At 39.7% G+C, this 15,479-nt stretch overlaps 1 protein-coding gene across 11 annotated transcripts in view; it reads left to right on the top strand.

The window, feature by feature from the left end:
* Positions 1-15,479, top strand: part of TRIM2 (tripartite motif containing 2) — a 223,434-nt gene that overhangs the window by 64,215 nt on the left and 143,740 nt on the right. For all 11 annotated transcript variants that reach the window (XM_061192508.1, XM_061192512.1, XM_061192507.1 and 8 more), the window contains 3 exons: positions 2,871-3,108; positions 13,675-13,826; positions 15,234-15,414. In XM_061192508.1, the coding sequence (XP_061048491.1) occupies positions 2,871-3,108; positions 13,675-13,826; positions 15,234-15,414 (571 nt within the window). The remainder of the gene's footprint in view (positions 1-2,870; positions 3,109-13,674; positions 13,827-15,233; positions 15,415-15,479) is intronic.

Genomic DNA, 15,479 nt, shown 5'->3' with positions numbered 1-15,479 from the left:
CACTCTTTAAACACGACGCTGAGAGCCACTCAGCTTGAGCTTGGCAGGGCGGCCCCATTCCCCAGTGTTCAGTGTCTCGTCAGGCTGTGTTTGGCTCCCGTTTCCTTGCTCTTGCAGGTGAGAAGCAGCACTTCTGGGCTGCCCGGGGTTGGCCTCCTGCCCTCTCAATTAGGTCTAGCCCACGCCACTTCCACTCCCCATCCAGTAGCTACTGCTGGAGATTTTCAGGATCCCACCATGGCAAGTCCCTAGGGAATGCTCTGTGTTGAAATTGTTTTAGCCTCGTGTGCATTGAACTGATTTCCTTTTGAAGGAGCTGGCAACTTTCCCTAAGATGGAAAATTTTGTTTATGTAGAGACAAAACTTCACGGCTTGTCATGGAGAGAGACCCAGGACCCCTTATCTCCATCTCCTGCTGGGCACAAACACCGGCTGCTTACTTACCGCTCTCTTACTCTCATTTGTTCTAAAATGCCATCAGTGGGGCTTGGAGGACATAGACACAGTCCCTGGCCTTATGAATCTTCCAGCCAAGTGCAGGAGACAGTTATTAAACACCTACTCACTCAGATTAATGTGAGATTAAACCAGTGACAAGGGCCATATACCAGAAGTACACAGGCAACCACGTAATAGGGGAATTTGCTCTAATCGGGGAAGGCTTCCCTGCAGAAGTGATGAATAGGCAGAAATCCCAAGGATGAGGAAAAATTAATTTAGCAAAGGGGAGTGAGCAGAAGAAAAGAATTTCAGGTATGTGCAAAGGTGTAGCGTGAGAGGGACTGTAACACTTTGGAAGAACTTAGGCCCAAATGTGCAGCAAATGAGGGGAAAAGACAGAAAATAAATAGGTCCAGATCGTATAGGTGGGTAATCCATATTACCACATATGGATTCTTGTCTTCATTGTAAGAACAGTGGAAGCCATGGAAGGGTTTCATCTTAGATGTGAGGGGGAGGAGATTTAAATGGTCGGCTTTGCATTTGGGAAAGGTCACTTTGGTTGCAGTATGGAGAAGGGTGAGTGGGGTACAAGGTGGATGGCATATACCAGGGGTAGGGCGACTGCAGACATCTAAGCAAGGGTGTCTTCATACAGATGAAGAGACCTGGGGAGTCTGGAAGATATTGAGGAATTTCCAGGCTTTGGTGATGGGTTGCATGTGGACAGTGAAGACCAGTATGGGAATTACTGTTTTTAGAATGACTCATGGTTCTGGTTTGCTTAGATGAAGGGATGGAGGTGCAGTTCACTGATGGGTGGAGGACACAGCGTGCGGGAAGATCATGGGTTTGGTTTTGAACATGTTGAGTTTTAGGACCTGTGAGACCTCTAAGAGGAGATGTCAAGAGAGCAGTTGGTGTACGGTTATGGGGCTCAGAGAAGGCATCCGTGGGAAGAAACATAAATATGAAAGTGTTATGCTTATCGTGCATTATAATATAATATAATACCCCAGGGAAAGAAGAGGGCTTACGAAAAGCCTTGATTAACTCCAAACTATATTGACTCAGTAGAAAAGACAGCAGGCAGAAGGAGAACCAGGTGAGTGTGGTATCGGAAACCAAGGAAAGATAAAGTTTCATAAAAAGGAGGGGTGGGGAGGCAGTGCTCAAGCTTGATGAATGACAGAATCGAAAAACGTGTATTAGATTTAGATGTCGCTAGTGACCTTAGCAAAAGCTGTTTCATCTCTGGTATTGATTCAGTGCTATCTACTGTGTGACATAGGGAAGGTCAGTTAACCTCCTTGATGTCAGTTTCCCCATCTGCAAAATAAGAGAAATGGGGCGAAATCAGAGGTTTTCAAATTTGTTGGAGAAACTGGGAAACACTGTAGTGATGTCGAGCTTAGATTCTGGTGCCAAATTGCCTGAGTTTGAACAACCACTCTGCCTCTGACGTCCTAAGTCCCTTGGGCAAGTAACTTACCCTCTCTCTGCCTGTCTTTCCTCATACATTTAAAAGTGATCACAGGATTATCGGAAGTAAAGTTGACCCCCAAACAACACGGGTTTGAACTGCATGGGTTTACTTATATGCGGATTCTTTTCAGTAGTCAGTATTACAGGATGACAAGATCTGCGGTTGGTTGAATCTGCAGGTGTAGAACCCCGGATGTGGAGGAACTGGGTAATTGGAGGGCTGGCTCTGGGTTATACGTGGATTTTCGGATTTTCCACTGCACCAAGGGTGGGCGCCCCTAACTCGCGCGTTGTTCAAGGGTCAACTGTATTAGCCATACATTTCGCTGATTAAATGAATTAAGTAGATGGCTCTTAAGGAGAGGCTCTTAAGAAGAGATGGTGTTGGTGGGACTCTGGGTGTCCCATCCCTGTTTCAAACAAAACATTTCCACTTCGATGTGTTTTTAACATCTGAAATCTGCTTATGATTTTGTATGTAAAAAGAGTTTCAGCGCTAACAGAAAAAAATGTGACATGTTTCTTCCAGTTTGTGTAAAAGTCCACAAATTCGTGAACGCCATACTAGGTATTCTAGGCCAGTGCTTCTCAGTCTTAAATGTGCATACACATCGCCTGGGAATCTGATTCATCAGGCCTGGAGTGGGTCCTGCGAGTCTGCGTTCCTTCCAAGCTCCCCGTTGAGGCCAGTGATGCTCACCTGTGGACCACACTTCGCCTGTGTGGCAAAGCTCGAGGAAACAGTACCAAAGTCAATAAGATTATCTGATCAGTTGACCCGTCCAATGTGAGGCGACCTATTGACTTCAGAATTAATCTTTTCCTAGTGAAGGAGACCACAACGGAAGTTATGCAAAGTAGCCCTGTAGTCACCGAGAACCTGTCTGGTACCCCCTGCAGGAGCCCCACTGTGCTGACCGCCCCGCTTCTGTTTCTGTGACAGGTGCCTGCAGAACTACATTCCTGCCCACAGTCTAACCCTCTCCTGCCCCGTGTGCCGCCAGACCTCCATCCTGCCCGAGAAGGGGGTGGCCGCGCTCCAGAACAACTTCTTCATCACAAACCTGATGGACGTGCTGCAGCGAACTCCAGGCAGCAATGCTGAGGAGTCCTCCATCCTGGAGACAGTCACCGCTGTGGCTGCGGGGAAGCCTCTCTCTTGCCCAAACCACGATGGGAATGTAAGTGAGCGGATTGCAGGCACTGCCTGGCCGAGGGGCTGCTTGATTTGGGGAGGCTTCGGTCAATCAGAGGGTATATACACTGAAACAGAACTCCATCTGGAAAATGAGTGATTGAAAACACTTTTTACCTGTCCTCAGACTATTTTGCCTGCTTCCTTTCTCTGACCCAATTTATTTAAATAATAAGATCAATCTTCATTGTGCCGACTTAGCACAAATTGTTGGTTTCCCCAGGAGAGCAAACTCACAACTGTTTGCAAGCTGGGCATACTTTGACCCACAAACATCTGTGTAATAAATTATGGAGAAAGATTTAATAGTAGATAAGTTCTGCAAGTTGAGAATGATTATTAAAATGTTATTTACAGTGTTTTATTTTCCTGCTGCCAGCAAACACAGTAACCATTATAAACTCGGGAGGACCGGTGTGTGCCATCAAACGATGGATTCACAGCAACTGTGTAGCCTGAAGAGGCAGCACTGCATAGCAGCTCACTGCCAGCTTTGCAGTCAGACTGCCTGATTCAAATCCTGTTCTTCAAACTCATTTCCTGTGTCAGCTTTGGGAAATTTACTAAACTCTCTGTCTCACTCCCTCATCTGCAGAAGGAAAGTAATAACAGTCTCCCATACAGGATTATTTGGAGAATTAAATATTTTAGTCATAGAGAGCATACTGTAAGCTCTCTATAAATATTAGCTATTAAAATTATTTCTAATTAATGGCTTATTTCATTTTTTTCTTTATGTAGTGACCACTTCAAAAGTGTTTGAAACTGCTATAATCAAACCACTGAAGTAACATGAGGTTCTTAGGGCAAAGCAATAATTATTAGCCGTAACTAATAACTGTTGATCTACCTCTCATAGAGCCACTGTGCTGCAGCCTCACTGGCCTCCTAGAACTTGCCACATGGTTTCCCACCTTGGGCCCTGGCTGCTGTCTGTTCCTCATGCCTGGAATGCTCTTTGTTCCCTCTTTATGTGACTAGCTCATTCTCATCCTCCGTGTCTCAGCTCAAATTTCTCCTACACCCTGCAGTCCTCTCTAGCGCACTCTTTAGGGCAGACTGCCTCTGACACCCGGTTTCCCGCCATCATACCACTGTCTTGATTTCCTTCATGACATTTGCCGTGTTCTGCCTGCCTCCAGCTGTATATCTGCTGGCTTTCCTTGTAGAAATTGAGCTCCAAGAGGGAGGGACCATGTTCATCATTATACTCATAGCACTCAGCACAGCATCTTACACATGGAAGTGTACATACAAACAGAGACCAACCAAGTGAGGAAAAGCAAAGGCTATTTACTCAGCACTTGCTGTAACAAGGAGTCAGACCATCACTTGTGTTTTGTCAGAGACTCAGTCAGGCAGAGGAGCGGGAAAGCTCTGTAGTGGAAAAAAGGGGAGGCTTCAGCTGTGCCCTGATTGGGAGTGGTTGGCATGGGGAAGCTGGGGGCCAACTAATTAGAAGGGGGACATCCTACGTGACTGCTTAGGGGTGCAGATTTGGCTTTCTCTGGTTGGTCCTAGGTTGGAAGCAGGGACAAAAATTATAGAAGCTGTTAATTTTCAAGTCCTAGCCACTTGGGGTCAATTGGTACCGAAGTTATTGTTTAGCTTTTTGGATTGTTACTAGAGATAGCAGTCTGACTTATAGCAGGCTGCCTTCCTGGTTTGTTTCATTGTGGATAAGGGGGTTGGTTTCTTGGGCAGGTTGTGGGTCAGAGTTTTATTTTTGTATGGTCCGTGTGCATTTTTATATTCAGTCTCTCAGAAGTCAGTAGTACATATTTTTAAACAAATGGCCAGACACCATGCTAGGCTTCTCACACACCACTCTGTGTAAATTGGTACTGGTTACCTTCATTTTATAGATAAAGAAACTGAGACTTGAACAGTTTAAGTCACACAGCTAGTTGACACATCATAAAAGCTAGACCAGGAGGAAATAGCATCCTGAGCGTTTTGGTAGCCAAAACAAGAGAGACGTCGTGGATTACATATCCTTAATTATTTAATCGAAAGCACACCAGGCTATCGATAACTGTAGATTTTTTGCGCAGTGTACTCCAAGGGAGAGTTACCATGTAAATTTTGTAAAAGGAACTTGAAAGGGTGCCCTCTTATGACCGCTTCTCACACTAGCTCTTAGTGAATGCTAAGGCTGTCTCCTCCTGGGGCTCACATTCTAAATACTAGTCTGGGAAGGCATTTCCATCAGGTACCTGAGTCCCCTTCAAGTGTAGTCCAGGCATGGAGCTCTCTAGAGATCTGACTTGATAGGGGAGTAAAGTTTTAGAAACTTTAGGAGACCTACTATAGACACTGGTCCAAATTTGGGGTGTAAAGGACAATCATGTGGAATGAGAAATAATGGCAACTGAAAAGATTACATCAATAAGTAAAGGCAAGAGTGTCATGGAATTCAGAATGAGCTTGCAGCTCAGCACAGCTAGAGCATGGAGATGCCCCAGTGGTGGTGGGAACATAGGTGGGCTGGAGAATACAGGATGAGTCTGGAAAGATAGAGGGGAGAAATTGTGACGAGCTAAGAATGTCATCGAGGAAAGGTTTGACCTAAATTCCATAAGCAGTGGAGAAGCATTAAAACCTTTAAAACAGGAGATGGGTATGTTAATGGCATTGTGGAGGAATAGCGTAGCAGAGACTGGAGGCTGCAACCACCAATTGAGTTTAGTATTGAGTCGTCCAAATGAGAGATGATAAGGGGTAGAACAAGAAAAGCATCAATGGACCTGGAGAAAGAAGGATGAATTTCAGAGAAAAGAGTATTCTTTCACTTGAGAATCTGCCTCCCACTAATAAAAAGGCATATACTAAAATCTGTTCAACTAAGCTATTAAGATTGTGAGAATTTGAGCGATTCAAATTGATCATATAATAGGTCATTTTAAAAAAATCACTGTATTTTTCCATTGTGTAGACCAACTTCCTGCACCACAATGCAATAAAATTACACTAGTAACATATGTTATAGAAGAAACCCCAAATCTTTTTTAAAAGTTTATAATTATTTAATCAAAGAAAAAATAGCAAAATTAGACTATTTACAAAATATTGAAAGTGTAAGCTTTATCTATTAAATGTATAAGATAAAGTCATTATCTATACTCAGGAAATTTTATATGTTTAAGTATTTTATTTAAAAAGAGTTCATTTCAAGAAGTTAGGAAAAGAACATTAAAATAAATATATGGCATATGAAAAAAAGAAAATAGTAAAGATAACCTTGGAGAGTTTGAAAATAATGAAACAATTGTGTTGATGAATAAATACAAGAGCTGAATTTTTTTTAATTAATGAAATAATCTGACATCTGGTAAAGCACCAAAGGGTAAATATAAATAAATCAAATTGGGACTAATAAAGAGATATCAGTATAGATAAAAAGAAGATTTTAAAATTAGTAGATCAATTTTCTGTGCTAAAGGCTAATATAGTGAAAGTTTGAATGAAGTGGATGATTATCTAGGAAACTACAAATGATCAAGAAAACCCAAATAGACCTATAATCTTGAAAAAAACTGGTGAAAGTTCATTTAAAACTGAATGCCTTCAAACCTGTATAAAACAGATATGGTTCATAGTATCTATACTTCTGGATCATAAGAAAAGATAGGAAGCTCCCAAATTCACCTATGATATACTCATTAACTCTGACACCAAAATCTAGTGAAGACAGAAGAAGAAGAAAACTATGAATCAGTCAGTTTATGAAAGTAGCTGTAAAATTCTTATTTAAAATACCTGAGCAGGGACTTCCTTGGTGGTCCAGGGGTGGGACTTTGCTCTCCCAATGTAGGGGACCCAGGTTCGATCCCTGATCGGGGAACTAGATCCCGCGTGAATACCGAAACTAACAGTCCGCATTCCGCAAAGAAGATCCCGCGTGCTGCAAGGAAGACACGGCGCAGCCAAAATAAATAAATATTTTTTTAAAAAAATAAATAAATAAAATAAAACACCCCAGCAAACTTTTACCGTGTAAGAGCACTTACTTACTAATTAAGAAAAATATTGAATATCACAAAAGAAAATGAGCCTAGAACTTGAAAAATTCACAGGAGATCTATAAACAGTTAATAATCATAGGAGAAAATAAATGTTAAGCTTCACAAAGAATTCCTAAAGATGTATTTCCTGAGCATGCCTGAGCAACAGAGACCCTTGGATGCCATAGGCTGCTAAGGAGAAACACTCACAGAGATGCTAATTCCAGCAAAGGTAAAGAAGCCTTTAGGTTGAAACGTTCCCTGTTTCTCTACCAAACATATCACATCAAATCACATTAAAAATTAACTCTAAAGAGTTGGATCCTCCTGGAGGTGAATGAAGCTATTTAAAGTGTGTTTTGAGCACTTTTTCTATGCTGGGTCATTATGAGTCTTTGGAATCATAAAACATATAAACTAGCACGAGGCCTTGGAAAATTTACTGCGTGTCTTGAATCATTCTATTGTTCCACCATAGATTGTAGGAGTTCTCTGCTGATGCTCTGAAACAGGGGTCCTCACTGCATATTCAAGTCAAATGCATGCAATATTACAGATAAATGGCTGTGGTTAATTGCCATGGGCAAATCTTTAAAAACAATTAAAACGATTCGATAAAATCGGGTAATTAACAATGAAGCAGGATGTTGCCCTCATATACTGCCTGGTGCTCATTAGCACATGTGGATGAAAGCCTGTCATTTACTTTAAGTGCTGTGACACTATCTGTCTTCTAATTAAACTTCCATGGCTGCATTGTTCAAATACAAAGAAAAATGGGAATAATCGTCAGTGATTTAAGAGGTGCTTTGCACTTAAAGCAGACATTTGAGCTCATGCCTCGAAGTCCCAGAACACAAATGATCCTTAAGCCCTGTTGTTGCTGGCTTAGGTGCCTTCCTAACAAGCATGTTAAGAGGTGCAAAGGAGAGATCCTCATTAAGAATACCCTGCCACTAATCAGCCCCCACTTCCAGAAGCCTGGTTGGGGGGTGGGTGGTGGTGGCTGCAAGGCCCTGACCATCCTTTTCAGCACGTTATTATGCATATAGTCCTGCCATCTCCTCTTCTAATGAACACAGATGGTGACTACCTGTCAACAACAACAAGCTCATCCTGGGCTCTGGCCCACCCACCCTTGGGAGCACCAGTGTCCTCTCACCCAAGATGGATGAGTTCAACTGAGATGCTCACCTCCCACAATGAAGTCTCAGCTTGAGTCAAAGCTGTCAGAACCTGAGCACAATCATTAGAGAATGACTAGTTGTAGATGCTTCAAAATGATTTCAGGGCCTTTACTTCCCAGGAAACATGCAAGGTACAGAACCAGGGACAACTACCCAGGTCTGTTGCTATCTCTTCAAAGATGCAATCAATTTCTTAAACTGGAGGTTAAAATCACTTAACATAAAATTCAACATTTTAACCACTTTAAAGTGTACAATTCAATGGCTTTTAGTATATTTAAAAGGTTGTCCAAACATCACCACTATCTAATTCCAGAAGTTTTTCATTACCCCCCAAAGAAACTCCATACCTATTAAGCAGCCATTCCTCATCCCCTCCCCGACACCCCAACCCCTGGCACCCAGCAGCCTGCTTTCTGTCTCTAAGGATTTGTCCATTGTGGACATTTGATATAAATGGAATTCTACAGTATGTGGCCTTTTGAGTCTGGCTTCTATCACTTAGCATAATGTTTTCAAGGTTCATCTATATTGCAGCGTATATCAGAACTTCATTCCTCTTGTATGGCTAAATATTATACCATAATTTGTTTATCCATTCATGAGTTGATGGATATTTGGGTTGTTTCCACCTTTTGGCTATTATGAATAATGCTGCTATGAACATTCATGTACGGTTTTTGTGTGGACATACGTTTTCGGTTCTCTTGGGTAGATACCTAGGAGTGGAATTGCTGGGTCATATGGTAATATTTAACCTTTGAGGAACCACCAACTGTTTTCATAGAATTACACCATTTTACATTCCCACCAGCAAAGTATGAGAGTTCTGATTTTTTCACATTCTCACCAATACTTGTTATCTGATTTTTTGAGTCTAGCCCTCCTAGCTGGTGTGAAGTGGTGTCTCACTGCGGTTTTGATTTGCATTTTCCTAGTGACTAATGATGTTAGAGTATTTTCCTGTGAAAATTGGCCATTTTTGTTTACCCTTTTTAAAGAAATGTCTATTTAATTCCTTTGACAATTTTTGAATTGGGTTCTTGAGTTGCAGGGGTTCTTTGTATGTTCTGGATACTACATCCTTATCAGATATATAACTAGGAAATATTTTTCCCATTCTTTTTACTTTCCTGGTACTGCCCTTTGATACACAAGTTTTTAATTTGATGAAGTCCAATTTATCTATTTTTTCTTTTTTTGCTTGTGTTTTTGGTATCATATCTAGGAATCTATTGCCAAGTCCAAGGTCATGAAAATTTAACCCTATGTTTTTTTTCTAGGATTTTTATAGTTTTAGCTCTTACATTTAGGTTGTTAATCTATTTTGAGTTAATTTTTGTATATGGAGTGAGGTAAGGTTTCAACTTCATTCTTTTACACATAGATATCCAGTGGTCTTGACATCCCTTGTTGAAAAGACTCTTTTCCCCCATTGAGTGGTCCTGGCACCCTTTTCAAGAATCAGTTGACCATAAATGTATGGTTTTATTTCTGGACTCTCAATTCTATTCCATTGATCTATATGCCTATCCTTATGCCGGTAACACACAATTTTTATTACTCTAGCTTGGTAGTAAGTTTTGAAATAGGGAAGTGTGAGGCTTCCAATTTTGTTCTTCTTTTGAAGATTGTTTTGGCTATTCAGGGTACCAGTGTAATTTTATATAAATTTTAGGAACAGCTTGTTCACTTCTGTGAAAAAAGAAGTTGGGGTTTTGATAGATATTTCATTGAATCTATAGATCAATTTGGGAATATTGCCCCCTTCACAATATTAAGTCTTCCAATTCATGAGCATGGGATATCTTTCCATTTATTTCCATTATTTAGGTATTCTTTAATTTCTTTCAACAATATTTTGTAGCTTTCAGTGTACAAGTCTTGTACCTTCTCTGTTAAATTTATTCTTTAAGTATTTTATATTCTTTTGGATGCTATTATAAATGGAACTTTCTTAATTTCAATTTTGGATTGTTCATTGCTAGTGTATAGAAATACAACTGATTTTTGTTTGTTGATGTTGTATCCTAAAACTTTGCTGAATTCATTTGTTAGTTCTAATAGTGTGTGTGTGTGTGCATGCGCACATGTGTACATTCTTTGAGATTTTCCATATATAAGTCATCTCTGAATAGAGAAATTCTTACTTCTTCTTTTCCAGTTTGGATGCATTTTATTTTTCTTGCTTATATGCTCTGGCTAAAACTTCCAGTACATTGTTGAATAGAAGTGGCAAAAGTGGACATCCTTGTCATGTTCCTGATCTTAGGAGGGAGTCACCATTAAGTAAACTGTGGGGTTTTTGCAGATGCCGTTTTTCAAGTTGAGGAATTTTCCTTCTATTTCTAATTTGATGTGTTTTTTGTTTTGTTTTGTTTTTTATCATGAAAGGGTGTTGGGTATTGTCAAATCCTTTTTCTGTTTTTACTGATCTGATCATGTGGGATTCTTCCCCTTCATCTTATTAGCGTGGTGTATTACATATATTGATTATTGTATGTGGACCACCCTTGCATTCCTGGAATAAATCCCATTTGGTCATGGTGTTTAATCTTTTTAATATGCAGCTGGGTTCAGTTTACTAGTATTTTGTTAAGGATTTTTGCACCTACATTCATAGGGATTATTAGTCTTTAATTTTCTTTTCTTGTGTGATGTCTTTGACTTTGGTGGCAGTATATTACTGGCCTAATGAATTAGGAAATGTTCCCTTCTCTTCTATTTTTTGAAGAGTTTGGGGATTGGTGTTAATTCTTCTTTAAATGTTTGGTAGAATTCACCAGTGAAGCCATCTCGCCCTGGACTTTTCTTTGTTGGAGGTTTTTTGAATATTGATTCATCTCTTTACTTATTGTAGGTCTATTCATATGTTCTATTTCTTCTCTGAGTTAGTTTTGGTAGTTTGTGTGTTTCTAGGAATTTATCCATTTTATCTAGGTTATTTGATTTGTTGACATACAACAGTCCATAGTATTCTATTTGTCAATTTTGTTGATTCTTACAAAGAGCCAACTTTTGGCTTCATTGATTCTCTCTATTGTTTTTCTATTCTCCATTTTATTGATCTCCACACTAATCTTTATTTCTGTTCTTCCGTTTGCTTTGGGTTTAATTTGTTCTTTTTCTAGGTCTCTAAGGTGGAAGCCTAGGTTATTGATTTGAGATCTTCTTTTTAATGTAGACATTTACAGCTATAAATTTTGCTCTGAGCACTGTCATAAATTTTGATATGTTGTGTTTTTATTCATCTCAAAATATTTTTTACTTTCCCTTGTAATTTCTTCTTTGACTCATTGTTTATGTTAATTTCCACATATTTGTTAATTTTCCACATTTCCTTCTGTTATTGATTTCTAATTTCATTCTACTGTAGCCAGAGAAGATACTTTATATGACTTCAGTCTTTTTAAATTTATTGAGACTTTTGTGACCTAATGTATGGTTTCTTCTGGAAGATGTTCCGTGTGTACTTGACAAAAATGTGTCGTCTGTTATTGAACAGAGTGTTCCACATGTGTGTGTTAGGCCTAGTTGGTTTATAATGTTGTTCAAGTTCTCTATTTCTTTACTGATCTTCTGTCTAATAGTTGTATCATTATTGAAAGTGGAATATTGAAATCTCCAACTATTATTATTGAACTCTCCATTTCTCCCTTCAATTCTGTCAGTTTTTGCTTTATATATATTGGGACTCTGTTGTTGGTTACATATTTATTAATAATTGTTATATCTTCTTGATGGATTTGCCATTTTATTATTATATAATGTCCTTTTTTAAATTGAAGTATAGTTGATAATGTCCTTTTCTGTCTGTTATAACAACTTTTGTCTTAAAGCCTGTTTTGTCTAATATTAGAATAGCTACTCCAGCTCTCTTTTGGTTACTCTTTGCATGGAATATCTTTTTCCATCTTTTTACTTTCAACCTAATGTGAGTCTCTTATAAACAGCATAGAGTTCACACATTCAGCAATGTTATTATAGATGTACTATGTGCAGGGAATTACCTAGGCTCTGGGTGAGAGAGTTTCAGTGCTCAGTAACTTAAAATCTTATAAATATTTCATAAAAGGGGTATGAATAAAATTGCTTTAGTGGGTGCATTCACTTTATGAAAATCCATCAATCTGTGTTAGGATTTATGCCTTTTTCTGTATGTGTGTTATACTTCAAGAAAAAGATCCCCCCCCCAAGTGCTTTGGGAATTGAATATTGGAAGAAGTTATTTCCAGCTGAGAGAATAAGGGGAATGCCTTCACAAGGAAACTAACATTCAGGCTTTATGTTATATTGATACCAAGAGTTCACCACAGTCAGGGTAAGGTGGTTTTATTTTCAGGTAAGCAAATAATATCATCAGCGCCATCATCACTGCTACTACTTATTAAGAACTTACTACGTGCCAGTGCCAGGCATCATCTGAGTTCTTTGTGCATATTAATCTACCAAATCCTCATAGCAGCCCTATGAAGTAGGTTAGTACGTTACACGACTGTCTCCATTTGCCAAAGCGAAAATTGAGACACGGTGAGGTCACGTAAGTGGTGGAGCCAGGATGCAAACTGTTGCATCCAGCTCATCTCTTATCCAAACAGTAACCGTTCTCAAGATGCAATCCAGGAACTCTCATGGGTCTCCAGACCCTTTCAGGGGATTCAGGTCAAAACTATATTTATGATAATACTAAAACATTATTTACCTTTTTTACTCTCAACCTCTCAAGAGTATTCAGTGGCATTTTCCAGAGACTCTACTATGTGAGCTATCAAAACAGATTGAATACAGAAGCAGATATGAGAATTCAGCTGTCTTCTATGAAGCCAGACACTGAAGAGATTTACAAATATGAAAAGCAATGCCATTCTCCTCACAAAATTTTTTGTTTTGCAAAATATACTTTTCATTAATTATATTATTAATGTTAACATTTATTTTTGATAAATTAATCAATATTTTGAATGTTTCTCAGTTTCCATTTTTAACATAATAAATAGCTATAGATATAACTCATATAAACACAAAGCATTCGGAATCCTCAATCATGTATAAAGAGTGGAAAGGGGTCCTGAGACCAAAAAGTTTGAGCACCAAAGGCCTATACTGTTCTGGCTTAGGGGAGTGGCCAAGAAAAGCTGGTTTGGTGGCCATAGCAACAGCTTTGGAGTCCGATCCACCTCTGTTCGAGACCTGGAACATAAAAGTTTGTCTTTCCTTTTCTCCTGTGAACCTGGATATAATACTGCCCACATCCTGGGGAGGCTGTGAGAATTAACTGAGAGAGTGCAAGTGAAGGCTTAGTGCATGGTCAGCACTCAGTCACTGGCACCAAACCTGGAATTGCTCTTTTGTCACCCGCAGGTGATGGACTTTTACTGCCAGTCCTGCGAGACCGCCATGTGTCGGGAGTGCACGGAGGGGGAGCACGCGGAACACCCCACAGTCCCCCTCAAGGACGTGGTGGAGCAGCACAAGGCCTCACTCCAGGTCCAGCTGGACGCTGTCAACAAAAGGTGTGCATACCTCTGCCTGGCTCCTGACTGGCCGCCTGTGGCCTCAGGGTCTCGTGTCCCAGTGGGATAGAAGGTTCATGACACCTAAATAAATTGTCCTTTGATCATAGGCCTGTAGTCATAAACTAGTGAGTGATGAGGGTCGTCACTCCTTGGTAAAATTCCAACCCCCTTTTGTTATGAGTGGTGGTTTTCCTTTTAGTACCTTAGTGTGATTAAATGAACAAAATATACTCGAGGAAAATACACTCTCAGGAGATCTCTGAACTTTGTGCCTGAAACCAGGCTGTCTGAAGAGCCTTTCTTAGCTACTGTTCTTGACACACTTACAAGCCACTGTGCCGACTGTGACTGGCTCATCTCTGTTTGAGCCCAGCAGAATGGTCCTGAGCAGCAAGTGCTCAATTTTCCTTCTCCTTCCCTGCTTCCAGGCTCTTTATTTGGCATGGAAATGAAGGAACAGAGTAGCTGTGTGATGCATGAGAAAGACCAAAGAGAGGAAATAAACAGCAAAATGAAAATAAATCTCTCTACCAAAAGTTGAAGTGAGAAAAGTGTGGCTATTCTATACTAATTAAAAGAACTTGGAAACTTGCAAGAAATTCCCAGGAAACTCTGAGTTTGGATAAGTTTTTCATGTGATTGGGTAAAAAGATACAGCTATATATTTAGACCAGTGGTCCTCAACCAAGGGCGATGATACCCCCCAAGGGACATTTGGCAATGCCTGGAGACAATTTGGTGTCACAACTGTGTGGGGGGGAGGGGTAGAGGAAAGGATGCTGTTAAACATCCTACAATTCACAGGACAGCCACCTGCAACAAAGAATTATCTGGCCCAAAATATCAATATGTCAAGTTAGAGAATGCCTGATTTATTTATTTTTTCTTTTTCTTCTTATTTTTTTTATTGAAGTATAGTTGATTTACAATGTTGTGTTAATTGCTGCTGTACAGCAAAGTGATTCAGTTATACATATATATATATATATATACATTCTTTTTAAAAAAATTCCTTTCCATTGTGGTTTATCACAGGATATTGAATATAGTTCTCTGTGCTCTACAGTAGGACCTTGTTGTTTATCCATTGTAGAGAACAGCTGATTTAGAGTGTGAGAAAAAGCCATGGGGTTCTGAGAGCTTCGAGGCTTTGTACCATCAATTTTTAAAATTAAATGATTGAGGTAGATTGAAATAGACGTGGACCCTCAAAATCTCTTCTCTCAAAGGCAGTAATTATGTCATGTCTTATTCACTCTGTTCTTCAGTTATTACTTTTTAAAGATGATGAAAGGCACAGAAGATATTTCTTGACAAAATATAGTGTTTGGATAGATTTTTTTTTTTTTTACTATTTCCGTGTGGATCTTATTATAATAACGACCTCTGATAACTGTCTTCCAGGCTCCCAGAAATAGATTCTGCTCTTCAGTTCATCTCAGAAATCATCCATCAGTTAACCGACCAAAAGGCCAGCATTGTGGATGACATCCATTCTACCTTTGATGAACTCCAGAAGACTTTAAATGTGCGCAAGAGCGTGCTGCTTATGGAGCTGGAAGTCAACTATGGTCTCAAACACAAAGTAAGACTCCACCCTTTCCTACAGACATCCTGTGAGAGGTGCACTATCCGGGGCCTCCCTGGCGC

Source organism: Eubalaena glacialis, chromosome 5, assembly GCF_028564815.1.
Source record: "Eubalaena glacialis isolate mEubGla1 chromosome 5, mEubGla1.1.hap2.+ XY, whole genome shotgun sequence".
Classification (NCBI taxonomy): Eukaryota; Metazoa; Chordata; class Mammalia; order Artiodactyla; family Balaenidae; genus Eubalaena; species Eubalaena glacialis.
The sequence above is the reverse complement of the archived record's forward strand: the minus strand, read 5'-3'. Positions and strand labels throughout refer to the sequence as shown.